The 27,568-nt window shown below is 42.2% G+C and overlaps 1 protein-coding gene across 4 annotated transcripts in view; it reads left to right on the plus strand.

Moving 5' to 3' along the window:
* Positions 1–25,934, plus strand: part of ELOVL5 (ELOVL fatty acid elongase 5) — a 38,701-nt gene extending 12,767 nt beyond the window's left edge. For 2 of the 4 annotated variants that reach the window (XM_055714152.1, XM_027809142.2), the window contains exons 2-8: positions 8,946–9,011; positions 10,854–11,041; positions 17,998–18,075; positions 18,713–18,884; positions 20,402–20,526; positions 22,411–22,545; positions 24,011–25,934. In XM_055714152.1, coding sequence (XP_055570127.1) covers positions 8,954–9,011; positions 10,854–11,041; positions 17,998–18,075; positions 18,713–18,884; positions 20,402–20,526; positions 22,411–22,545; positions 24,011–24,142 — 888 coding nt within the window. In that variant the 5' untranslated portion in view covers positions 8,946–8,953 and the 3' untranslated portion in view covers positions 24,143–25,934. Of the gene's footprint in view, positions 1–7,243; positions 7,267–8,334; positions 8,358–8,945; positions 9,012–10,853; positions 11,042–17,997; positions 18,076–18,712; positions 18,885–20,401; positions 20,527–22,410; positions 22,546–24,010 lie in introns of those variants that run through there. The other 2 variants (XM_027809143.2, XM_055714153.1) reach the window with 2 other exon arrangements.
* Positions 25,935–27,568: the final 1,634 nt, after the last annotated feature.

Raw genomic sequence — 27,568 nt, forward strand, 5'->3', positions numbered from 1 at the left:
TTTTCTTCTTTTGTCTTAATTATCAGAATGGTGGGAAAAAGAACATTTTTAGCACCTTCTACTTAATGCTAGCTGTTTATTCGTACTTGCTTGACTCTCTGTTAGTACTGTTCACTACGCGTGGTGGTACTGTCTGGCATGATGTTTAGCATCTTAAAATGAAGTCACCAAGTATTGGTGCAGCTGCAGCCGTACAGGATTAACTCATGTCTCACAGGGGTGCAGCAGGAAAATACAGAAGTTTTAAGACTGACTTCTCGTAGCATGGCTGGCCATATGAAGAAATAGCAGCAAGGCAAGCTGTGGTATGCATCTAGTGTCAGTATGCGTCCTTTCTTCCTTTAAGTGTAGAAATTCACTTTTATTGAGGAATGTAGCTGACTCACATGTATTTTTTGTGCATTAGGGCCCACAAGGGAATTTCACTTTTCCCATAGCACTCCAGGTACTACCCCACGCTCATTGGAAATAAAAGTATACACACAGATAAATACTTAAAATACTGTAACTTGCCTAAGGGTGATTTGTGTGCTTTTCAGTGTGATCTGGTTTCCCAAACACAAAGGGTCCTCCAAAAAGTGTCGTTTACCTACTGGAACACAGGAGTTGTAGCTACGCATCTTAGCAGGATAGCTTAATTTGAGTTTTGTGTGCACTATTATCCCTGTACTAGTCAGATTTGCATGGTGTAGCACTACCTTTGTGACCATCACCCTCAGGTTTCATGATCTTCCTCTAATTTTGCAGCTTTTTGTTGGATCGCTGTATCTAGTCAGCATGTGAACCGCAGATAGCCTTTTTATCGCTAACTGCTGTTCACTGGACAGCTGCACACAGCCATTTCTTGCTTTGTACGGTGTTTCACATGTGCAGGGGAATTGCAGGTGCTTTTATGGGTCTGATAGCAAGCTTTCATATGTCAAGCTAATAAATGCAAAGAAGATAACCAAGAATTCTAGATCTACCCTACGCTTTTGGTTTTGTTCTTGAGATGTCCCCGGGGTTCAGCCTTGACACGAGAGGAGGGGGCAGGCTGGTGGCGGATGACCTGTCAATGCTCAGACTTGGTGCTGCTGCTGCAGGATGTTGAAGGAAATGGGGGTTCACGCAGGAGGACGGCCCCGCTTGTAACTTCTTTTCCTATTTGTTGCTTTTTAAAGTTTAATATGCAATTTTGAGATGTGGGCATTTTAAAAAAATAAATAAATTGAAGCTTACGGTCTTGAGGCTACATGGTACTCTTTGAACTCTGCTGCTAGTAGTGGTCATGCAAGACTGGATTTCTGCATCCTTTGGACCTCTTGGTCTCATCAGCTCTCTTAGAAAATGCAGCCTTTTGATCAAGAAGGCTCAGTAAAATAGGCTTTGGGGACGGTACCTTTGTTTTTTCTCTTGTGGAAGTAAAAAGTTGGTTTGACTGAGGTGCACAGAGATTAGAGGAGCCCCTTTACTAAAGGGGAGAAGAGGATTTTTTCAGACCATCTTTCAGGTGGCACTTGAATAAGAGAAAGGAGACTCGAAATGAAAGCTAAAGTCCTTATAGCCCTCTGGACTTAGGTTTGGACTCCTTCATCCTCCCAGTGCGCTCTCTTTAGCTGCCTAGGCTTCCTCTGGCTAATTAGCCGTTGTAAGCTACAGCTAGCCACATTTTCCCAATTGCAATATCAGCACAGCTTTTGAAAGAAGAGAGGGAGCTCCAGATTAAAACAGTAGCTGTTAATAAACACTCACATACTGTTTCGGGAGGAGGGCTTTGGACCAAAGCAAATGCTGTGCTTTGGCTTTCCTTCCAGAAACGTCAACTGTAGCTCTTGTGCCACATACATATTCTCTCTGTTTCCACTTAACCTGGTTTGCTACAGATCCTCTCTTCTGTTTCTTTCCTATAAAAAAGAAGAAAAGAAAGAAGAAGGGGGGGGGGGGGGGGAAGCAAACCAAAAAACCCAGTTCTTTAACCTCCAGCTGGGAATTGTCTGTGCAGTGTCCTTGCACATTGCATAGTTGCATGCTATTACAAACACAGCAGTTGAATAAACCTGCGTGCTTTGCTTTTTCTTCCTCCCTGTTTTATTTCTGTAAATACTTTAGCAATCTGCACTTTATTACTCTAACAGCACCATGTAATAAGCTGGCAGCAGTGAGGAAGTTTCCAATATCTTGATGCTGGGGTATGGGTGTAGCAGCTGGGTACAGGGTACCCCCTCAAACGTTTTCTTCCAGGAAAATGGATGCTGTTGCAAAAAGCATTTTACCATAGTGCTGAGGGATGCTAGATCTGCTGCTGCTGAGGGGGGCTTTGCAGCATGAGAGATCCTTACTTGTAGTGGGATGCATCCTTCTGGGGTGGAGAGGAAGTGGCGTAGCATCTTTTTAAGATTCTTAGTACTTCCATGGGTGTATTTGTGTGTTTGCTTCCAGCTTGCTCTTCCTGCTTGACCATCACACCTGGTGTTTTCCCTCTGGCTGAAGTTACCCTGTGGTGCAGCAAGAGCTGTTGACTTTGAGGGGATGAAATGCATGTCAGTGTCCTAGTCCTTGGATGTACAGGTCCTAATTTGAGCTCGTTTAGATCTGCTGAAAACATGAATAAAACTGCAAAGACCACAACGCCTATGGTTTGTCTTTACTCACCTATCTGAAGATCATTAGATTCTGGTTTAATGAGGTATTGGCTGTTGAGCACAATTAGTTATTCCATTTTGCAGTGTTCTTTCTTGTATTTGTTTCTGATCTGTAAAGTACTTTAATTACTACAGCTGTGTTTATGCATGAAAGTAATCATTACTGAAGGATTTGAGAGAGTGGACTGACAGAAAAAGTAACAGCATGAAATGGTCCCCCTAGTTAACTGGCTAAAGTCTTCCTTTACCCCCGGCATTTTTGAACGTTTTGAAATACCATTAAGGTTAAACTGTTGGTGACTAGCTTCTCTCCTTTGTTCTGCATTTTTTACACTTCCTTGAGCTTTATACAAATCATTTATTTCTAAACTTCCTTACGCTGATGCTGCCGGTGAGTGTGAAAGCTCAGCATTGTGGGTCCTGCTGAGTCAGCAGCAGGCTGGAGGACTTGCCACTGATGCAAGGGGGGGCAAAAATCTGCACTGCTTTGCAAGAGATGCAGTTGCAAAATAAAGTTTAAAAATAGTTTCTTTTATTTTTGTCAAAACTAAAGTGCAAAATCCACAGCACTCGTGCTTTACCTGGTTTCCTATGAAATAAATGTACTTGCACTTTCAGATCAATATGGACTGTGATTTATTCTAAGCTCCTTCTTATTGCTAATATTAAGCGTGCTTGGGGTCTAGGAGGATATTCAGAAAGGACAAAAAAGGGGAATCTGGGGTTAGCAGCAAGTTGAAAGGCAAAGGGAATACATGCAAGGGACAGTTAAGGCTTTAGGAATAGAAAGGAGAAACTTTGGAAAATGGACAGAAAATTGTTGTTGGCAGCTTTGGTTATCAGTGCGTCTTCCAGTTCTCAAGCCACTGAGCGTTTTGAATTCCAGTACGTTTACAAAAGCAAACAGCAGCGTGATTGTTGTGTTTTTGGAGGAGGGAAAAGAGGAGTCACCTCTGCAGTGGCAAATATCACTTTAACAAGAAAACACAAATCAAATTTCCAAAATCAAGTGCCTAAAATTAAGCTTCGAAGTCCTAATTTAAGAACGGAGAAAGTGGCTGTTTTCCAAGGAAGCTGAGCACCCAGGCCTGATGGTGCATTGCTCTCAGAAGCCAGCACAATTATTTAGATGCCTATTTTGGGGATTTGTTTGGAACTTAAGTGCAGGTACTTAAATGTAAAAACTGGGATCTGTTGTTTCATGGAGTACTTGAGCAGCAGAGTGAGAGCTGGAAGATCCTGCTGAAAGGCAACAGGTTAGAAAAGCTTTGAGCTTTCAGCCCAAAATGTTTTGTTGCTGCTGTTCGGTTTGCTTGGAAAGGGTGGCATGGGACGGGGGGCAAACCTTTGTATTTTCACGGTTTATTTTTGCACCTGGAAACTGAAGTTACTCCAAGAAGAAACTCAAGAAACAACATTAAAATGCAACCAAGAATTCTTAAATCACTTTTTGGCATAAACTCCCCAGAATGTGTTTTCTGTGGAAAGCATACAAGAGAACTTCCTTTGAAGGACAGGAGCTGGTAAAGTACTTCAGTATTTAGTAGCCCTTTCCTCAGAGAGTAGTGATGTGCGTTAGAAGAGCAGGTTATCACTGCTGGTAGCCTATGTGAAAAACTTACATAAATAAACCTTAATATATATATATATATGTATACTGCAAGAAAAGCATGCTTCTGTGTAGCCTTTGGTCTGTATTTTCAGTTGTCACACCGAGGAGCACCAGGGCCATCCATGCTTGGACTGAGCAGCAGGGCAGAGCTCACATCTTCTGACCAAACACATGGGTGGCTGCTGGAGCATAGTGCATGTCCCAGCTCATGGTGCCAGAGGTGGACTGAGATTGCAAAATGTTCTGTGGATGTCCAAAAAACCCCCGATCCTGTCTTATCTAAATCCAGAGGACTTTTGAAAAAGTAATATTTTAACGATGGGGCTCGATGTTGTTGGGGCAAGGTGCAACGCTTGGTTTTCATTATGCTTGTTTTGCAGAATTGGAAGTTCAGTCATCTTGTTTTGTTTAAAACGTCAGATATGCATTTTTCTAGATTAAATATTTGGACTTGAAGAAGTAAAGCATCCTTCAGGTTGTAAGCCTGAGTACTTCCAGACCCTGATCCAGCTTGTCCTAGCATTCAGGGGCCTTACTGCATTGCTAAAATTTGGTATCAGAGGGGGTGTTTTCTTTCCTGTCCATTGTAGAAGGGCAGGTTAGGGAAAAAGAGCTAGGTTATATAGAGGTACCTGTTTTAAAAAGCAATGTGTGGCATAATGGAAGGGGTGTTGTCTTTTTTTTTTTTTTTTTTTTTTTTTTTTCTTCTGACCATAGGTACTGAATAAGGCTATGGATGTCATCTCTCTGGACTTCTATAAGGCCTTTGACATGGTCCCCCACAACATCCTTCTCTCTAAACTGCAGAGATACAGATTTGATGGGTGGAATGTTTGATGGATGAGGAATACAGGGGTTTGTGCTGGGACTAGTACTATTTAATATCTTCATATATGACATAGTGGGATTGAGCGCACCTGATTGACTTGTGTGGTTGACATAGCTGAGGGACAGGATGCCATCCAGAGGGACCTGGACAAGCTTGAGGAGTGGGTCCATGTGAACCTCATGAGGTTCAACAAGGTCATGTGCAAGGTCCTGCACCTGGATCGGGGCAACTTGGATTATCAATACAGGCTGGGGGATGAAGGGATTGAGAGCAGCCTGGCAGAGGAGGACTTGGGGGTACTGGTGGATGAAAAGTGGGACATGAGCCAGCAGTGTGGACTCACAGCCCAGAAAGCCGACCATATCCTGGGCTACATCAAGAGAAACACGGCCATCAAGTTGAGGGAGGTGATGCTGTACCTCTGCTCTGCTCTGGTGACACCCCACCTGGAGTACTGTATCCAGCTCTGAGGTCCCCAGCACAGGGAAGACATGGACCTGTTCAACAGGTCCAGAGGAGGGCAACAAAAATGATCAGAGGGATGGAGCACGTCTCCTGTGAGGACAGGCTGAGAGAGCTGGGGTTGTTCAGCCTGGAGAAGAGAAGGCTCCAGGGAGACCTTACTGCAGCCTTCCAGTACTTACAGGGGGACCTGTAAGAAAGACGGAGGCAGGCTTTTTAGCAGGCCACAAAGTGATAGGACAAGGCATAATGGTTTTAAGCTAAAAGTTGATGGATTTAGGCTAGATATAAGGAAGAAGTGTTTTACAATGAGGGTAGTGAAACACTGGCACAGGCTGCCCAGAGCGGTGGTAGATGCCCCATCCCTGGAAACGTTCCAGGTCAGGTTGGACGGGGCTCTGAGCAACCTCATCTAGTTGAAGATGTCCCTGCTCATTGCAGGTGGTTGGACTAGATGACTTTTAAAAGTCCCTTCCAGCCCAAACTGTTCTATGGTTCTATGATACTGTGAATAGCGTGCCTTGCTGTGGTATGGTCTAGGTAAAGGAGCGTTGCTAGAGATCCGCTCATCTATGTGGTGAGCCACAGAATTTGCTTACTTTCAGTATTAGGAAACATGCTCATTACAGCATTTCAAATGGCCACTGGTTTAATTTTTCTCGAGTCGATGTTCCTCTGAATTGGGAAACTATTCTAATTAAAAAAGAACCCTTGTAGTTGCTGCCGTTGAAGCAGTGTTTAATGTTGTGTGGCTGTTGGCAGGAGACTTGATGCATTTTCACATGCCCCCCCCCCCCCCCCTTGGAACAAAAGCAGATTGTTTCCCTCTGTTTTTCTGTTACACAAATGAGTTCCTTTTGAAACAATTTCTTTTTCTGCAAGTTCTGGAAATCGACACCAGGAGTAGTTCTTCCTTTGCTGTGCCTTTTACAATCTGCTGTCTGATAATGCTGGCGCAAAAAGCTGCTTTGGGGTAGCCGCCCAAAAAAGCTGAGACCTCTGCAGAAGCTTCCTCCTCTTGGGGAATCAGTTTTTCCTTCCAGTTTTATGGAAGGTTGAACATGGAGTTTCATTTCTTGCTGTCTTTGCTATAGCTAGTTGGAGTTTGTTTCTGCTCTCTTAATTGTTTTGTTTACATATCTGCATTTTTAATGACCAGCAACCAACAGTATATAGCAAGTCAGTTCTGAATTAGGCTTTTTTGTCTTTGTTTTTGAAACAAACTCTTGCATCTGAAGTCTTCCTCTGCAAAAAGGGAGTTGGAAGTCATTGAAGTTAGGCACAGATGCTGGGTTATTGGATGATGCAGTGCTGCGTAACTAAATCAACTGGTACTGGATCAAGGGAGCAACAGACAAATTGAGTAAGTGGGGATTTCAAGCAACAAAATTAATTGACTGGGGAGTGATTTTCCTGGCGATATTTAATAGCTGACAGGTAAAAAAAAAAAATGGGGGGAGGAGGGGGAAGAGCTTGCTCTGGATGTCTATCTGGCTTGTCCTTGGAAATCATGTACTCATTTCTCACAGCCTTCCTGATGTTCGTGCTTCTGGTAGGACGGCATAAGCTTCTCAGTTTCATTTCCTTATTCCTAGGACACCAGCGTGCCGGTGCTGTGGCCATTCACGCAAGCGCTCATGGTTTGTGTGTCACGGCTGGTGAGGTGACCTAATCCCACAAGTGCACCTTGTTGCAAACTGTGCTTATTTGGGCTGGGCAGCTTCAGTTGGAAAATAAAACTGGTATGAATCAGGACTGGAAAAGACTTTTTAACGCTCCCGATAATTTTAATCAAGCTTTTTCGTTTGTGCCTGGTGACCAGGTTCCAGGGAGGTTTCTGTGCCTTTGTGTAGTCCAAAGCTGTACAAAGACTTGATGCACATGGAGAGGAAAGTCCTCTTCTGCCCATTTCCCCAAGAGCCCCCTGGGAAACGATGGGCTGGGGATGCAGCTGGAAATCCTTGGTGAGTGTGTCAGCCTCCTGCCCAGAGCTCTGCGATGGAAGACCATGCGATGTAAATGCATGTATCCAAGCCCGCTGTATTTTCTTGGTCCCAGCAAGAGGGAGGTTGAAGCTCCTGCAGAGGCTGGGTGGCTCCCAGTCCTGCTTTGGACCTGCAGTAGACTTCATTTGCATCCTGCTTGGCTTTTCTTGCAGGACTCGAAAGAAAGGAAGATGCCAGTTCCAGCTGACTAAAACCAGAGGACCTACTTTTCATTTTACTTGCATCAATAAGAAATCCCCTAGAGGCAGGGTTTTCAGAGGTGGGAGAGAGGTGTTTCTTTAGCTAGAGCTGAAAAAAGTAGAGATGAACTTTGTTAGCAGCTATGCATAAACTCATGCAATTGTTCCAGTTTGTGCTGTGGGTATGTTGACAGCTTGTGTTGCTTATGTTATTTCCCCATAACTAAAAATTGCTGTTAATATTATGAGTTCGGGGGTGGGAGAAACACCAAGAAGTGAAAACAGTGCTGTTAAAAATGGATAAAATTATTCTAGTGAAACTTAAGTACAGTTCTGGGTAGAAAAGAGGAAATTAGGGGGGAGATGTTTTGTTTTGGTTTTTCCCAATCAAGAAGAAAATTACTACCTCTTCTCTTGAGAACAGCTTTGTCTATAATTGCCCCTGCTCGGGGAGGTGTTGCTGCTGCTTTCCTGCTTTAACCTGAGGGAGGTACAGCAACTTATATACTGCAGTATATATACCAGGTGCTACCAATAAATACTGGCCGTGTGAGGAGCTGACAGATGACATTTGAATCACTCTGCTGTTCTGATGTTGGATGGATTTTATCTGGTAATGTCTTACCAGTAAGCATTCTGGAGCTGGAGGTACTCATACCATGAACTGCAGTTTTCTCCCTTGCCTCAGTAACTGTTGATCTCTTGGGTTTATGGGCTGTTAATCAGAGCTGTAATCAGTCACCTATCCGCAAAGGCCATAGCAGAGCCAGTTTTCATGTTTTTAGTTCCGTCCTCCTCCCCAGCTATCATTGCCAGCTATTGGAGGCTCTTTGTTAAAAGAGCTTCACAGTATTTATTTGAGAACGTCAACGTTGCTGACTTTCTCAGGGTGCAGTCCTCTTCCTCCTTGCAGAGGGGCGTTGCTTGTCATCCTGTGTTTGCACTTACAAAACAGAATTAAAAAGAATTTTAGGTTAATCTGAACTCGCTGTTTTAAGCTTCTGTGTGTTAAATACTTCAGTAGTAAATAGTACGCTTACACCAGTGTGTCTCTGAGACTAGAATAAGCTTCGTTCACTTTATACACGCTAGGAATGTCCACTATGTCTGCTGCATATTAGTTTTTGCATATTAGTATTTTCTTTGTTAACCCTCACATACAGTCAGTATTCAGATGATTAAACTTGTTTTGTGAGCTGAAGAACTAACTTTCTCCTCTTCTTTCCATTTCAATAGCTTGTAGAATGGAATTTCTGGATAAAACAATCAATAGCTACCTTGATGTTTGGCTTGGACCCAGAGGTAAGATTTGTCAAAGATTAAGTACAGAAATAAAACTGATACTAAACTGCAGCTACATGAGAAACAGCTTCCTTCTAACATCCTGACTTTGACAGGTGACTACTTCCTTTAGTATCTGCAAAGCATCAAAATGTATGATTCTGTAATAAATAAGTCTGCTCAATGCTTCTTATCTTTTGACTTGAAGAGCTGCTGATTTTTCAGCTATGACAGTCGTAGGTGCTATTCTTCTTACTATCAGTTAAGCTCCTGTTGTTAGCCTTAATGAATGACTTACCTCAGATCTTTGCTGCCTTTTTTTTTTAAAAAAATTTACTAAGAACTTTTACTTTTAAAAGATATTTTTTACATTTGCATTTGATAAAATAAAAATACTCTTGCCCTCATAACTAGAGCTGCTAAAGAATTTCTCACTGAAAAAAGGCTGTATTTTTTTTAAAAGCATTGCTTCTCTGAAACCATTCTTTTTAAAGAAACAATGGTTTTGGTAGTTTTTTCACTGGGAAAAAGTCTACAGGTGGAGAACAGCGATCCTGGTCAGTGTGAGGAAGGGAAGGGCAGTGGGACTGGGGCAGGCAGTGGCAGGTGAGGGTTTCCAGCTGGGGTAGGGATGGCCCTGTTCCACCTGGTCCTGGCCAGGGGGGATTAGATGCGTCCCGTACCGAGTGTACGTAGCAGTGCTGCACAGTGGTGAGTGCTTTCTTCCTCTGATCCCTTCAGTATTGTCTTTTCTACTTTGTCCCAGTGAAACTCTGGTAGTGGTGCTGCTTCCTCACAGGGCAAAGTCCACAGGAGTTGGAACAAGCCTCTGATCCTTCAGAGTGTGTTTTCTGTTTGGTTTTAGTAGCTCAGTGCCCTTGCTGTCCCCCTCTTTGTACTAAGCCCATTTAAATTAGTCTGGATGTCCTGATGTAATTTACTGCATGTGCTGGCATATGGTCTGTCTTAAAAATAATGAACCATAAAGGTGGCAAATTCCTCGGTTTTCTTAACTACTTCCCAACCTCATTGCTTACATGCAGGATCCTCATATGACTCATTTAAAATTGTCAGGGCTGTGAATGCCAGCAATTACTTGAATTGTTCCTTTATGGTTTGGTAAACTTGGTTTCGATCCTTTGGGCTGCCTTCAGTGAGAGGAGTGAGATACCATACTGATGCTGAGTATGGACAACACAGTTGAGGTTCAGAAAGATCATGCACTTGTCCCAAGCGCTCCCCTGAAACTGCCCGGTTCTCAGTGGCTTACGTGCTTTTCCTGACAGTGTTGCCAACTGGACTGGTTAATCAGACTGGACTGACTGCTCTGTGTTCCATTGCTCATACAAGAACTCCAAAATTTAATCCTTTTGAGTGGCACATATGTAAATCTAATTGTCTTAGTATTAATTAGAAAGTAATTATCAGGACCATCTACCAATAACCGCAGAGGTACCTGCTTCACTCTTAGCTTTGGCACTGTGGGGAAATAAGGTGTGTGCTATTGGGAAGGGATGGCTTGAGAGAATAAGGGGGAGAGGGTCGTTGAAGCTTTTCTTTATAATTTGAGCTTATCTGTGGTGTTCAAGATGAACAACGATTCTGAATGGTAATGAGTATTTTAAAATAATAGCAGTAATAATTTAAGAATATTTATGCCTTAGGAAGAGAATTATTTCTGCTTTCTCACAAAGGTTGGCTGGAATTAGTAATATGGCCCTTAATAAAAGGGCTTGCTGCTATTCCTTCATCCTTCTCTAGTGTTCTGGCAATAGAAGCATTTTGGGTACAGTTTTTTTTCTGGATGCATTGAATTCTTCCCCTTACAAAATCTAAGTCTTCGCATGTTTTTGTTTGTTTCAGATCCCAGAGTAAAAGGATGGCTTCTTCTGGAGAACTATACACCTACCTTTATCTTCTCAGTCTTGTACTTGCTAATCGTATGGCTAGGACCAAAGTACATGCGGAATAAGCAGCCATTCTCATGCAGGGGTATTCTAGTGGTCTACAACCTTGGACTTACACTGCTTTCTCTGTATATGTTTTATGAGGTAGGAGAAAAGGGGTTGGGTTGGGGTTATTCTGCAGTATCTGCTTTAATTATATTGGCTTGTGTTGAGAGTGATCTCTGAGGGCAGTTCTCCTAAACCTGGGGAAACATCTGCAGAACACGTTGCAACCGTTCTTTAATGTCGCTTCTCGGGGAAGAAAACCATACTTGTAATGTTACCCCTAAGGATGGTGTGAAACAAACCTTGCCTGAAACATTGCTGAACTTGGTTAGCAATGTTTCAAATGCACTTCTCTCGCCCAGGGCAAGTGAAGGCCTGACCTTTCAGCATGAACCTGGCTACTCCCTCAGTAACTCCTCCTTTCCTAGAAGAGGTGCTCAACGTGATTGTGCTGGTGGATGGTACAAAGTACTTCGTAGCAAAACTACAGCTTGATTTGGAGTGCAAAACAAGTTTTATTTAAGTGTGATTAATCATGCACACACTCTTTGCATCCGTTTCTGTAAGCTTGCAGTAGCTTCTTTTGTGTCCTCTTAGTTTTGCTGAAACAATTGCATCAGTGTCATTGTGATTCATCTGTTTCTTGGAACTTAAAATCTGAACATACAAATGTATTTCAAACTGAATGAGACTTTCTGTGGAGTTACATTCTTTCCTAACAAAACAAAGATTTAAGCAGTATAAAGTTTTCTGCTTCCCCGAGAGCACTTTTAGCTGCTTCTACTCAGGATTATATGTTTTTTAGTAAAGTGAAAATGAAGAAGTATGGCAGTGTAAATAAGAATGTGGTCAGAAAATTGAGTGTGTGGTTTTAATGTACACAATAATCTGACTTGCTTTCAACCAAAAGTGTTTCTCCTTTCCGTAAGGAGAGATTTCATTTTCAACAGGCAATTATTATTTTGTTGTTGTTGTTTGCTTAGAAGCATATGCACGCTGTAATTCTTCTTTAAGTTTGTAGTTAATTCTATAGTATTTTACAAGGTGAGTTTTTAGATAAGAAATTATTTAAACTTAAAGTAATTTCTGTTGTGTAGTGAATTGTCTAGTCAAAAAATACTGAGCTGAGTTATTAAGAACTTTGATACTTAATTCCTGGGGGGAGGCAGGAAGAGGTTGGGTTGAGTAGGTACTTGGAACAACTTGTATTCTTGATATGTTTTCATTTCTAACTTCCCTGTCAGGTTGTTATAATCCAGAAAAATTAGTGTCTTCATCTGTTTAATTTGTCTGAAAGTAGTGTTGCTGTGGACTTCATGTGCATCGTTGCATTATTTTACACAGATTCTATTTATAGTTATATACTAATCTATTATTTTAGCCTCCAGCTATGTTATTGAGGATTTACAAGTTCAGACTTTTCTTCAGTTGTACTAAGTGTGGGTAGAACTCTCAGGACAACCAATCTTTTTCCCTTAAATACTTGGAGTAATACTCATAGTTTCCAAATGAAAATCACTGTAACATTCTGCTATGTTCCAAAACCTGATGATAAATTTAAAAAATAGAAAATATCAGAACTGTTGATCTTATGAATGTCTTTTTCTTGTCAACAATTAACTGGTTACCCAGAAAGGACTATTTATTGTATGCTGAAAAAGTCCTCGTACTTACAAAAGCTGTTCACCTGGTTACATTGTGAAGGAATGAGACAGCTAAAACACAGCAAATATTAAGGCTTCTCCTTCCTATATAGCAAAACGCTTTACAGGAAAGTGAATATTGCTCTTAATTTAACGTTATCTATGTGGAAGTGTTCATTGGTACTGTTGTAAATATATCTTCTTTTTATAAATGGGAATATAGAAAGCCACAGTTTTATAAAGACTGTTAAACTCATAATAATTGCAACTAAATGTGTTTGACAGCACTTACATGCTAGATGTGAAGGCAGGCAACGTTCTGTGACGAGTGACTGATCCCACAAAAATGCTGCCAAGTAAAGAGCTGTGCTGACATAACACCGTGCTGCTTGATGTTTGCAGGGAGAGAGCCGAAGGGCTAGGTGATAGGGGAAAAAAAATCAGCCTCCTGCACCTCCAGGTATGTTCTCTGGCTGTAGTGCCTCCTCAATTACCTGTGTCAGTGCAAAGCAGGCGATACCCTCGCTCGGATCGCAACAGTCATGGAAATTTGGCTTTGAAGGATTAGCCACACGTCAGTTGCGGTTTATAATACGTGTACTCAACTTTTTAGATGATGAAGAGCAGCACCGAAAAAAAAGAGAAGTAACTCCCTGTTCTCTTCCTTGTTGTCACTTTGAATTTCAGCTGGATAAAACTTTTTTCAGTGCTAGTTTGAGAAGTCATAAAACATCACCACTTATGAACTTGTTTAGTAGCCTGTCTGAAAATAAGCTGCTTTAATAGCTTGTGTACAACACATCTGAAACCCTGCGTTGGAGTTCTTCGCAGGTTACAGCTGTGGTCGCTCAGGTTGTGATTCATAGCATCACAGCTCAGTTTATATGACCAAAACAAGATGTTAAAGTGAGGCATCCTCCCAGTTAGGATGAAAAAGGTGACCTACTTGGTTTTCTGACCTTACATCTGAATGTCTGTATGCAGTAACGTGGGGGGAAAAATTTTGCGCTGTAGGATTTGTATAATTCTAGCTATTGTGTACTTGCACCACTTGGTCTACTGATGTAATATAATATAACCTCATTTTAAAATCACTAGAAATCTTACACCTCTTATTTGGAATTCCAAAGATAGTAGTTTCTGTGGGTACTTGCTATAAATTATTTATTTGGGCATATAATGAGCGGGCTGGGTTCTGGTGTTAGCAGAACAGAGTAGTGGCCTGTGCTTGTCCCAGACAATACAAAAGGCAAGGCAGACCCCGGGGGGCGGGAGAGGTTTCTCCAGGCTGACCTGTCACTCCCATACTTCAGGAAGAGGGGACACTCATTAGGGGCAAACAGCGAAGTTTTATTCTGTATAAAGCTACGGTGCTTAGACTTTGAGGGGAAATAGCACTCCTGTCTCAGGCAGGAGCAGCCAGGGGTGGCCTCCTGCATGGTGGACAAGGTGTGTAGCAGGGTGGCTGGCAGAAGGGTTACGGGATGCGGGTCAGTTGCCTGCTGGCTGCCACAGCTGTATCTGAAAGCTGTGAGGGTAGTTAGAGCGGCAGGGGCAGCACTGCTTCCACCCCTGTCACTGCTCTGCATGGGATCAGCAGTCATGCGATGCTGTGGGTAGGGACCGTGCCTCTCTGCTCAGGTCTCGGCTGGGTAATTTGGACAAGCAGGGAGAGTGCAGGGCACCCAGCTGCATGGCATGCAGACCTGTTGTATTTTGGGGATGTTTGTTAGCAAAACTAGCCAAGTGGTCTGGACCACCCGGACTTAGATTTGCGAAAATTGGTCAGTGGTGAAGGCTCACTTCAACTGATCTCTTCGCTGTCTTTTTTTCTTCACTGAAAAACTAATTCCCTACTGAATCTGCTTGAGAGAAGTCTCAGATTTTCCTGATGAGGGAGGCGTTGTATGTGCTGTAGGAAAAGCATTCTAAGAGCTGCACCTTGTTTCAGGAAGGAGGGGACCTGGTGAAGAGGTGCCGTGGCACCTGAGCTGTGGATGGTGACTTGCTGCCAGGTGGCTCTTTCCTCTCCCCTTTCTTTCTTTACAGGTCCCAAAGCCTTATCTCTGTCCTGAGGTGTTCATGTAAAGATAAAATTTTGTATCTCTGCAGGCATTTGCTTTCTTTCATCAGAGGTGTGAACGTCTGTTTCTTTTCACCCTAATCTATCTCTGTTCTGAAGCTCATAAACCCATCGTGCCTTGGCAGAGTGCTGCAGTGCTGGGACCCTTATCTGCCCTTTCCCAGCCAGTCTCAGACTTCGGTTCTATAAAAAAAATATCCTACAAAATCCTCCCCTGTAACACCTCTCCTACAGCCCAGTCAGACTGGTGTTTGTGTGCCAGTTTATTTTGGTAGCAGAGCTGATAAAACCACACGCCACAGCATTTTAAAGAATTCAGCAACAGCATTACAAAATGAAAGCAATACCAAAAAAATGTCAGTGCAGGGGAAGGAGGTATGAGTTGCTTGAGCACAAGAGCAACTACAAGCTACAGGGTTTTCTCCAGAGCTGAGAGACTTAACACTGACTTTAAGTGCTATTTTAACTGGCTTGTGAAAGACCTGTCTCTCTTTGGGTCGCTTAAAAATCACATACTCTGGTGAAAATAATTATAGTCAGCCTTTTCTGGACAAGTTAATTTCTCGGGAGAAGATATGCCTGTGGTTGTGCATCAGCAATGCCATTAGCAAGCCTGGGCTCCTGCCAAGCTGAAGATGAAGGACTTCGTAGGGACAGCGAGCAGGGAAGAGTTGTCTCAAGCCTGGGGTGGCTGAGGAGCCACCAGCCTGTTGCTGGGCAAGTTGAGACCTGCTGTACGGTAGCTTTAAGGAGGGATTAGAAACTCTGGCCACCTTGGAAGCAGACCACAGCAAGCATGAGCCATGACTTAAACACGCTAGCTGGCAATTTAAGACGCCTCTGTTTATTGCTTTCTAGGTGCTGTGCACCCAGCCCTGTGCATAACAGAGCCATTTGGGAACCATTCGTGGTCAGGTCTCGGGGTGGCCCATTGGTTTTGTGTTCTGAAGCCTTCCAGCATGTGCTGAAAGTATCATGGGTGCAAGAAATAGTGGTGTCAGGCAAAGGAGCAGCTGGCTAACTCAGGAGGATTATCTGTCTTGTATGTTGCACCCAGCAAGGTTTGTAGGCAGCAGTAGCACCTGTCACTATTTGATTCCTTCTGGAAAGGGAGTGATTAAATTATTTTTGTAACTCTGCTAATTATTTATATGATAAAAGATGTTACCATTTCCTACCAGTGTTGCTTTGCTTCTATCATTTAAACAAACACCTGTGGCTGTGAGAGTATTACAGCTCCCAGCATATTATTATATGCTCTTCTGGAAACAAGGGAATACTGGGATTTAGCTGAAGCTCCAATGGCCACACTGATGCCTTTGTCCTTCAGAGAGGTGGGATCCATCCAGGCACCTGTGGTTGTATTACGCTTTAGGTAGCTGTATCAAGTGCAAGGAAAATTCTTGGGGTTTCACTATGCTAGCCTTTACTTGGGAGAAGTTTATGGACCACAGCATTAGTGATGGATGCTATTTGGATTAATTACAATATAAACATTGTGATTTTCTCTCTATTCCTAACAATTCCTTGAACTATGAGAACTGTATGAAAACATCTGTAAGCTCTTAACAACGTGATCACAGCACAATGTGGTCTTCTGTCTGAGGGACTGGCGGGCACTTGCAGAGCCATGCAGACGTTCCCTCAGTGCCCTAAGAGCGGTTTGGTGCAAGGCTTGCTCTGGGATGTAGCTGGTCCTTTAGCAGGGCACCACCTTTAAACTGCTGTGCTTTGCACAGCCATGCCTGCCTTATGGCCAGGAGGGTGCTCCTCCAGCGGTGTTTCCTTTGCTGCTTGGATAGAGAAAGTGCTTGAGTCTGCCACTGATGTGCACAGCTGCCTGGCTCTCACTGTGGCAGTGTGGTATTGATTTAGATCTAATACATGAGATAATTCCAGGTCTATATGTTATGGTATAACTGAATGTCTTTTTTTTTTTTTTTTTTTTTTTTTTCTCTCCCTTAAATAGTGGGAATAATTCTATCTCAGACGGTCAAAAATAATCACCTAGGCTTACTGGGTATTTTAAAAGCTAATTTAGGGGGGAAATGAGGCATGAAAGAAATAACATTAGGAAAAGGTAGATCATTTAAGTGATAATCTTTATTGTACCTTTTAGAATTAGCTTCTCATTCACAGGTCTGAGCAGCATGGAATCGTACCAGTTATGTAGTTCCTTAATCAAATGATTATTTTAAATGGCTTATGGTACAGAGTTTTCCACTGTGGCTCTGCAAAGCTTTTTTTTTTTTTTTTTTTTTTTTTTTTTAAATTCTGCACAAGCATAGATAAGACCAAAAATGGGCAACTTGCTTGCACAGCATATCTGTCTCTGCCTTTAAAATGCTTTTGGGATCTCTAACAATTCTTTTTCTCACTTGGGATTTGTCTAAATTTGTTACTTCTCTCCTCATGCTATTCCCAAGAGGAAAAACTTTATAAACAACATCCAGTGATCCCTTCTGCTGTGATGTTAAAAGGGGGGCTTGCTCCTGGTCTTGCACCCGCTCCCTCCTCCCATCCCACCCTCAGCCTGCCCCTCCATCTCCCACCTGTGAAAGGGTGGAATGTGGATGTCCAGCCTTGCCTCTTGCTTCTCTGGAGGTTTCAGCCAGCCTCTTGGCAGCAGGTTCTGTGTCATCCTTTCATGACTAATAGCTGGTTGTTACTCTTAAAAGTAATTCTGTCATGTTTGAGGTGTTACGTGTTACACCAGGAAGTCAGGCCGGCAAGGGTGTATCCTGTGGGGTCACTTGTACTGGGAGCGATGTATTCTTGGGGGGAGTGAGGTATTTAAAAAGATCTTGAAGAATCGCAATACGGTAAAACATCAGTTGTTAGCTGTTAAGGACAGCAAAGCTGAAGATTTGTTCTGCTACATGGTTGAAAAAATTGTAGTCAGATCTCTGTGTATGAAACTTTTTAAAAATACAACTTCTTCTTTCCAAAAATAATCAGAAGAAAAATATTTTCACTTTACTTTGGTCATTCACTTTCTGCAATAAGACCATCAGCCAAGAAGGAAAGATCTTGAGAGTCTGCATGCAGTAGGACGCTGCAAACCACATATGCTACGTGGGATAAATTGGGGATAATGCTACCTCCAATTTTTATTCAGGTGTACCCCAACAGAAAGAATTTAATTCACCCTCCACTGTGGTTCTGTTACTGCTTTGTGCTTGAATTCAACCCGATGCCACACGCGAGTGCCCACGAATCCTTCGTTCCCTCGATGCCACATGTCTCGGCAGAGCCGCTGTGGAGGTTTGTGTGCGCTGCGGGGTGCAGCCTTCCGCCCAGATAACACTTTATTTTTTTGATCTTCTCAGCTGGTGACGGGAGTATGGGAAGGAGGATACAATTTCTTCTGTCAGGATACACACAGTGGAGGAGAAGCTGATATGAAGGTAACGTAATCAGGACTTCTAGCTAACAGCGTTTCAAATTGTCCACTTGTGTGTAAGTGGAGAGCAGAACAGTATTGATTATGCAGATTTTGTCCAAACTATATGCTTTTTTCCCCCCTTTTACAATACAATGGCAACACATTGTCAAACATAGTAGTTAATCTACAATGTATTCATGGTTGGTATTTTATTGAGCAATTATCTGTAAATTTTCAAGTGTTTTCAGGTCAAAAACCAAGGACTTGGTCTTCAGACTATATCCAACCACGGTGTGCTATGAGTCCCCTTATCTTCCTGAGATGTGGTGATGATTTCTTCTGGTCAGTCTTCAGACCTCTCCTTTACAGAGGGCACTGCAAGACCAACTCTGGTTAAATATTTTTTTTATTTCTCCCAGGACGCACCAAGTGCACAGCAGTAGCCTTGTAAAAGTGTTTGTCATCCTGTTTTCAGCTGTAGCTATGGGTTTGTGTCTAGATCTCCTATAGAAAAACCTAAGGTGGAAGCATTACAGATGATTTCAGCAGGGTCTTCAAGCAGTGCAGGACAGAATCTGGATTTTAAATATTTAGACAGCAAAAGGGTTGAAAGCCCCCACAACATCCAATGCTTCTAAAACTTGTTTCCTCCTTTCTAGATCATACGTGTCCTCTGGTGGTACTATTTCTCCAAACTCATTGAGTTCATGGATACCTTCTTTTTCATTTTGCGGAAAAATAATCATCAGATCACTGTTCTGCATGTCTACCACCATGCAACAATGCTGAACATTTGGTGGTTTGTGATGAACTGGGTGCCTTGTGGTCACTGTAAGTACTGGGTTATGGTGGGGCCTTGGTTTGATCTTCTTTTGGTCAAACCAGACATCTCTGGTACCTTCAGCTTCAGGATTTGTTCTGTCCCATATTAAGCTGCTTTGCTGAATTGCAACTGTTGTAGATAGTTGCAGGAATTAAGCTGCTGACAAAGCTTCTAGAAAAGATGTGCCTATGTAATTTGAAGAATTCATTCATGTGGCAATTGACGTTTACCAGCTGTAGTAGTCCAGGTCTGATACCCGTCAGCTTTGCTTTCTCTTTTTTGCAATGGTTGCAGACCCTCGAATGAAACAATAAACTTTTCAGTCAGGACCAGAAGCTTCTTTCAACTGCAAGATGGTTAATAGTGACTCTTGTCCATGTATCTGTCAAGTTCACTTGAGCTGTTACTTTCTCAGTTTAATCTCATTATACCACTAGCCATAACAAATGATTTCAATTAAAATCTTGTCCCTGAGCGCTAATGAACTTGACCGAATGCATCTGAAGTGGAAGATTTCCATGCCCCTCCTGTCTAAATCCTGCTAATCTCTGCTAATCTTGCTTTGATATTTAATTTCATTGCTTTTAGCTGACATCTAGTTTCCTAACTGCATTGGTGTGGCTTAGTTGTGGTTCAGATGTGCAGCTTGTAGATACTGGCTTTGTTGAACGCGCATCCAAGAGAAACCTTTCAAAATCCAGCGGATGTGAACTACTGGCAGTGCAGGCCAAGAGGCTGGGTTGCTCAGCATCTGCTTTCTGAGCCAAATAACATAGAAACTCGTATTTGTTTTCTGTTGTCGGCACAACGGTGAGTAGTGCTGAACTTATAAAGAGTGTGCATCTGGAACCATGTTCTCCAGGGAAGTCAGTCCCTGTTTATACAATGGTCAAAAGTGCCGATATGTAAGATCTGTCTTGTGTTTGTGTGGTCCTGAAAATACTTTTGTGCTATTTCTAGTTATGTGTTTTTCTTCTTCCTTTCCAAGCTTTATGTTCTGCTTGGTCATCACAGTGCTGTGCAGTTTGTTGTTAAACTAGAAGTTTCTTTAGTGACTAAAGGTGCTGTAAACAGGGACAAATAAAATGGCTAACTTGCAGTTTCTGAAGATACCTGTTGCTTTTGGTTATAAGTGAGAAAATAGGCTTGTGCCTGAAAGGAAGTGCAATAAGCCTAAAATTAGATGGGTGAAGCTATGGATCGTTGGGCATGTTTACATGCCTTCTCTTTATCAGCTTCTTCAGTTCCCTTGAGAAGCCGCAATGCAGATGTAAAAAAGAATAAATCAAGGAATCAAAACCAGAAGGCTGGAATAAAGCATGCAGCTGCAAAGCAGCTCAGCCACTCCATTGGGTGAACAGAAGAGCAGGAGAAAAGTTGGGGGAGGGAGTAAATCTCTTGCCTTTCTTCTAAGAGAAATTTTATTTTAAACAGTAACATTTTGAACTTGTTATTTTTGTAAATTGTAGACAGCGTGTTCCTGGTAATACAGTGTACTTGCTTTTTCCTTTGCCCCTTTTTTTAGCTTACTTTGGTGCCACACTGAACAGCTTTATCCATGTCCTCATGTACTCCTACTACGGGTTGTCTGCTGTGCCAGCAATGCGTCCTTATCTGTGGTGGAAGAAGTACATCACGCAAGGGCAGCTGGTGAGTGATGAGCTCTCCACTGTTTCAGCAGGCTCTTGTATTTGTGATGAGGTCCTCTTGTTTACCAAGTTAGAAAATTTTGGCAGGGTGTAGAAGAAAGGAGAATAGAAGGTACTAGCCTTCACATTTTTAAGTGCCTAAATCACCCTAGAAATCTAGCTTCTGCACCTCTGCTCTGTTTTCAGAACAATGGGGACCTGAGGTCTGATGGTGTACATGAATCGGTGCCAAGATCAGTGGGATCTTTCTCCGCTTTGCCGTGTTGGGTGACTAGATGTATTTGGGAGTTGCAGCACTGGGTTTTCTGGGACTTGCTATCCAGGGAGAAGGAAGAAGCTTTTCTTCCAGCCCACTTGACCTAGGACACTCTTCTCTCTGCTTGGTTGCTCAGCCTGATGTTGAGATGACGGACCAGAAGCAGAGTGCAATGCAGTCCACAGCTAACAAGGCCCGTCATTCTAGTCCTGCGGGACAATGGCTTTTCTGTCTCACTTTTGCATGCAGTTGTAAATGGCTTATTAAAAACTGTTCAATATTTCTAGTCTCCTCCTGCACTTTAAATGGGCAGATTTTTTTCTCTTGTAATTCTGTGTTGGACTCCTTGTATCCATTTGTATTGTTTCCTGTGTGTACAGTGATGAAGCCCAAAGTACACACTGGAGATGAAAGGGGCAACAAAATTAAGCAAAATGGCACATGCTGTAGTGATACTGCATGAGAGCCAGGCTTCAATATGTATAATACGTCAGAAACCATAAGGAAATGTGCATGGGTGTTCTGGTGTTCTGTCTTCCCCATTTTGCAGGTGGGGAAACTGAAGCCTAGAGATGAACTTTTTTTGGTTATCTTCCCGCCCCTACCCCTCCAGTACTCCCTCAGAACTGTGAATAGTTTCACAACACACTAAGAACATTGGCTGCCAGCAATTCAGTGTTGATTCTCAAAATCTTCTTGTTTTAGCACCCTTGCTTACTGAGGAATGTCTAAGTACTGTAGCAGTGGGGATCATTGTTTTGGGGGGAGGTTTGTTGTGGGGGTTTTTGTTGGGTTTTGTTTTGTGTTTTTGGGGGTTTTCTACTTCCAGATTCTATTCTTCATCCTGGTTGTTTGAGTGCTGCAGAGTGCAAGTGTCTCGGTGCTTCGGTTGCTCCCCTGGCTATCTAATAGCTGCTTTCACTTCCCTGCCTGCTCTGCATGCATAGCTGTAAGGGCAGCTAAATAACAGCAGAACACAGCAGTCTTTCCCTTTTTAAATAAACATTCCCTAATCTGGTAGCCTTCATGTAAGGATGAATTTTGCCTAAGGCCCTCTGCAGCACTTAAACCCAAACTCTGTTTTTCCAAAAGAGGTAATTGAAAGTAATTAAACCCTGGTCCTCTTCCCTGCCTTCCCAGCTTCCCTACAGCCTTTACCCCTAAAGTTCTTCCACTGGAGCCATATGTCAGGCAGTCCCTGTCAGAGGCAGAGGATTGCAGGATCTATGTGTAGACCCAGTGACCTTTTGCAGCTGGAGCAGTGAGATGCGTACCTACTCTGTTAGGATGGTGGAGTCAAACCCCAGTGAGCTCTCACTAGGAAGATGGTGGTCTTTGTTCCTTTTATATTTATAAATCAGTTCTACATAAGTTATTCTAATGCTCTAAAATAGAACAATATCAATCAAATAAACCCATTTAAACAACAGACTCCCACAACCTGAATGTCTACTAACTCAGGTTTACACTGTTAGAAGAGAGGGTAAACTTGTCAAAAGACACAGTATGGCATGTTTTTGACTTGTTTTGGAAATAATGAATGGCACTTTGGTCAATAATGGGGTTTTTACTGCCTGTATTAATGTGCTACTTCTCTCTGTCTGTTTTGGGTTTTTTTTCTCTCCCCAGATTCAGTTTGTCCTGACAATCTTCCAGACCAGCTGTGGTGTTGTTTGGCCATGTGCATTTCCTCAGGGCTGGCTGTATTTCCAGATTTCTTATATGATTTCTTTGATTATCCTCTTCACAAATTTCTATATTCAGGTAAAAATAATATTCGTTGACTCTTTGTAGCATTCTGCTGGCTGTATCTCATTGGAAAGCTGTTTGCAGAAAGATACACTTGAAATATCCTTTTGCTGTCTTCCAGTAACATGCATGTGTTCCTAAAGTACTTTACTTGTTGGCCTGCCCTCCGGTTTCCTATCCTCTGATGTTTTGTATCTGTAATTCAGAATGATTAGTAGTTTCAGTGAGCAGAGCGGCACAAAAAGGCATTTTACTAAAGCAATTTTAACAGCAGATGAGAGAGAGGAAGAGCTTTTAATAAGAAACAGCTTTCCAGTCTGAAATAAAACGGCAGCCTGTGAACCTGTGAAGCACTCAAAGGAATTTTTCGTTAGTGCTCTCACAAGGGGAAATGCTTGGTTTATATCCAGGGAAACTTCCCAAACTCCCAACATACAGAAATCTGGGTTTGACTTATCTTCACAGGCGTTTGTTTGTATTTTCATACGGAAAATTAGCACTTTGAGTTGTGTTTTTACAAAATTCATTTTGTATCTGAGTGCAGCCAGACTTGGTGTGTGTTGTTCTGAGTAGTTCGTAGTTGGGCTCTGTGCAAAGATGTACCCATCCTCAGAAAACCAAACCAACACAGCCTACTGCCCCCAAACAAGCAAACTGTGTTCTATTTTAAACGTCTCGTGAAAGATTTGAGGATTTCAGGTCTGGTAAGATCGATTCATGGGAGGAAACAGGCTTCCCTATCTGAACTGCCAGTACTACTTAAAATCAGTCCTGTGGTTCATACCACCTGCTGCATAGGAACATGCTAATGAAATATGGTAGTATATTCCAAATATTACTTGACTTTCTTCATCAGTTTTACTCATATTTTAAATTTTAACCATCTCGCTTCCTTTCACACAGTATTTTGGGAAACATGCTCTTGTCAGGCTACTGAGCCCCTTTGTCAGAGACTAATTCATGTATACTTTTTCACTTCCGTAAATATTTTTTTTTGGTGTATTGAGACTCACGGCTCCTGTTAGGTTTTGCTTACCATGTTGGCCAGTGCAAGTTCCTTTCACATTTCTGTCTCTGAACTTCCCTCAGTGTTCCCGTTTACCCACTTCTTGTTCTGGCTTTGTTTGAGGTACTGTCACCCGCAGTGCATCAAACCTCCTTCCTTGTCATTTTGAATATAGTCTTATGCCATAGTCTGCTCATAGAAGCACTTTCCTTGTTTCTAATTAACATAACACTACTGATGCTACCATCATACTACCAAGCCTTTTTCTTTTCCGGTGAACTAACCCTCTTGCTGTGATGAATGGCAGGCATAGTATAGCCTCATACACAAAAAACGGTTGAGCTTGTTAGACTCTGCCACCGGCACAAGGTCCTTAAAAACGGTGGATGAGAGTTTGCTTTTGTGTTTCTAGAGTTACTGTGAGGAAACGGTTATTTATTTAAGCAAAACCATGTGTCTTTTCGTATATTCTAGACTTACAACAAGAAGGCATCCTCGAGGAGGAAAGAGTATCAGAACGGCTCTACGGCCACTGTGAACGGGTACACAAACAGCTCTTCTTCCCTTGAGAACAATGTGAAACAAAGGAAACAAAGGAAGGATTGAAGACCAAACTGAAAAAACATTTTGATAACCCCAACAACAAAATCATCTGATTGTAAGCACAATAAGAGTTGTGCACTAATACTCTAACGGCTACTGTAACTATTCCTGCCTAGAATAGTGTGATTTATGTAGGACTTAACCAGTGCAAACACCCTAGAAACTGTATACAGAACATAAAAGTAGGTTAAAGTTTAAAAATAATTCTGGGCTGTCACTGACCCCGCTATAGACTGTGGAAGGGAGTATTATCATAGTATCCGACACTGCTGTTGCCTTACTAGTCAATATGATAGGTGCTGAATTATGATTCACAATTTGAAAACACTGTAATCTAAACCTCCATTTTTTTTTACTGTAGGTCATGCATGTGATTGTAGAGGTAATTTGTACAATGCTGGTTTCAGTAGATAAACACACATGCCTTAAATTAAAAAGCAGGGCCCAAAGCTTATTACTGGTTTAAAAATTAGGGTATGTTTCAACTTTTCAGTTGACTGACTTTTTATTAAAAAGTCATTTAGAAGAATCCATTGATCATTTTACTGTTCTGTATGTGATACATAATGTTACGTATCTCTTACGTGATACAGTGAAATTGGAAATGGCGCATTTAGTTTTGTATATTTGGCTTTAACTGACTAAACAGTCACAAACCAGATGGAAAACTTATTTTACCTTTTTAATAGATCTTATTTTTTTATTTGAAGTATGTCACTAATGTAAAACTAATTGGCGCTTACACAGTCCATTAAGATTTAAATATTGTCTCTAAGGTTTAGAGTATATACAGGGTGGACCCATCTTTTTTCTCTCTTTTTCTTTTTTTCTTGTTTCTGAGAATTCGTAAATGCTAAATGATGAGAGTGATTTTTAATATGGAAACTGGCAGAATTTCAAGTGTTATTACCATAGCCATATCCACATTTGAGGAGCTACTGTTTAAGTCTGTGACATATCCAAAAGTGTATTTAAAAACAAAGACAGAAAGATGCTTTTCTGATGGAATTATCTGTATTTAAGTTGGTATCTGAACTGTTCTTCATGTAGCATATGTTCACTTTTAAAATGTGCCTAACAAATGTGGTTTTTTCCCAAACAAGCAAAACTGAACAGTCAAAATCATACCTAATGTTTTTTAAATGTTACTGAAATGTGCTGGAAATGTCTGTTTCTGTAATGTGAGTTGTGTATATCACCAGTAATGTTTTGGCTTGTTATCTGACAATTTTGTTTGAGTCCTTGTTAAAGTTACTCCTTGTTGTAAAATCTTGCCTTGCACATATGAGGAGTCAGTTGCAAAGCCAGTATCTATTGCTGGTATTCTGGTATCTGCCGTGGTGAGGTATGGCTTATGAATATTTTATTCATTAAGCTCTAAAAATTTGAATTGTGCAAGACATTCTGCTGGTCATTGCTCAAGTTTAACTATTTGTTTTTTGATATTTATATAAATGCCAGTTTTAACATGTTTGGTTTGGTTGGGTTTTTTTTAATTAAATCTTTTTTAAAAAATTTGCACATCTTTTAGAGAATTAGTAAGTTCTACTAGCCTTGTGGGTTTTCATTCCTTGATCTGAAGGAGACAGTGTCTGTTATGTTTACATTATCAAAGCTTGTGCGTGTGTCTTCATTTCTAGGTACTGGTTTGCAGAGTCTTTACATAGCTCAGTACAGCAGCTATAATGTTCAAAATAGGCTGTCTAAATGTGCTAGAATTAAACACTTGGCTCATCTGAATATACCTACATTGTTAATGTTTGACATGGTTTAATCATTAAAACACTTTTGATGATCTCTGCCTGAATTCTGGTGGGTTTGTACAGTTCCCCATCCTGTGTCAGACCAAGGAGGAGCTGTCGTGATGGAAGAAGGACAGCTGCGGGTACTCAGAGAAATGTAGCGTACCAGAGATTTGGTAACACATTCCTTACAGAAACCTTTGGCTGTTACTAAGTGCTCTTCCCTTGCCTGGTTGTTGAAATACTTGTCAGTGTGAAGGATTAAACCTACTGGGATTACTGACTCACCGAATGCAGAGCAGCCCCAATGGCTCTGAGATGATGAGTGCCAGGAGCAAAGCTTAATGTGGCTGAGGGGGACTTAGTGCCTCAGATATCCCGTCTATAAAATGGGAATAATACCTCTTTCGAGAACGGGAACATTTTTGCAATTTTCTTACAGCTCTCCTTGCCCTTAAGTGATGATTTCTGAGCTCTCTCTGATTCGAGTGTTTAATCAGCGTGTTGCAGCAAGCCCAGATAGCCTGGTGATAGACTTAGTTAAAACAGAACTGCTTATGTAGCTGTCTGTCTTACTTGCAGGCTCTTAAAACGAGAAACCTAGACCAGGGAAATGGGTTTTGCACTTTGTGTGAAAGGCTCAGAGGTCTCATGCTACGCTGGTCTCTGGGAGGGGGCTCCAAATGCCCGAGTTGGTTGCTACAGCAGTTTGCTCTCCTGCACATGCATGTTCACCTTCAAAACTGAGTGGTTTTCTAAGCAGGGCTCAGTAAGGTGCAGTTTAAGCTACATCTACGGTGAATACCTAGAAGGCAGAAGCCACAGCACCAACGTGTCCTTCCCAAGTGGGCCAGCAGAGATTGCATTGCTGCACTCCAAATCTAGCCTTCAGGGTCAGTGGCACACAGTGACAAGGTGTGATGGCTTTATCATCGTTTGTCACCACGTAGGTCCAGTGACTTTGTCCAAAACTGGCAGGAGCTGCGGTCTTGGGAAGACATACAACATCAGTGTAGTGTTCACACCTGCAGGTAGAAGATTGTGGCTCCTGGGTACTCTTCTACAATCTCAGCAGCAACTGAAAAGTGTCTGGGAGCTGTAGAGGTTAGATCAGGCATCACTTATGCATAACTGATGGACCGAGGCAGGATCCTTGGCTCTGCCTGCCTGACTTGGCTTCCAGGGTGGTACCTGAACTGGGGCAAGTAACAGCCTTTGGATTGCCTCAATTCCCTGATCGCCTGCAGGTTTTCTAATAGAATTGTGATTGGTGCTTGGGATTGTAAGAGTCCTCCAAAAGGTCTTTTTGAGTTGTAAAGTCTGGCGAGATGAAAAAAGACAAGCTGCTGCCAACGGGATGGAGAGGTTTCATGTAAAGTTAGCCAAGGAGAATGAAACACTTCAGTACCTATTTGCAAAGAGTGAATGATGAAGCTTCAAACTGTTACGTCAAGATCTTGCACAGCTCATGAGCTGACCAGCTCCCTTTCTGCACTCGGGCCCTACAGCCTGAGTCAGGGAGAGGGAAGTGAATACTTTTGTTGAGCTGTGGATGGGATAAGTAAGCTCAGGTGCCCGGAACACAGCTTACCTTACAGCGGAGCTGGTGTGAAGACCCTGAGTGCTGTGCCACGGACGTGCAAGCCACCCTGGCAGCCAGGGTTGCTCAGGCACTGGGATTCTGGAG

Source organism: Falco cherrug, chromosome 6 (assembly GCF_023634085.1).
Source record: "Falco cherrug isolate bFalChe1 chromosome 6, bFalChe1.pri, whole genome shotgun sequence".
Taxonomy (NCBI): Eukaryota; Metazoa; Chordata; class Aves; order Falconiformes; family Falconidae; genus Falco; species Falco cherrug.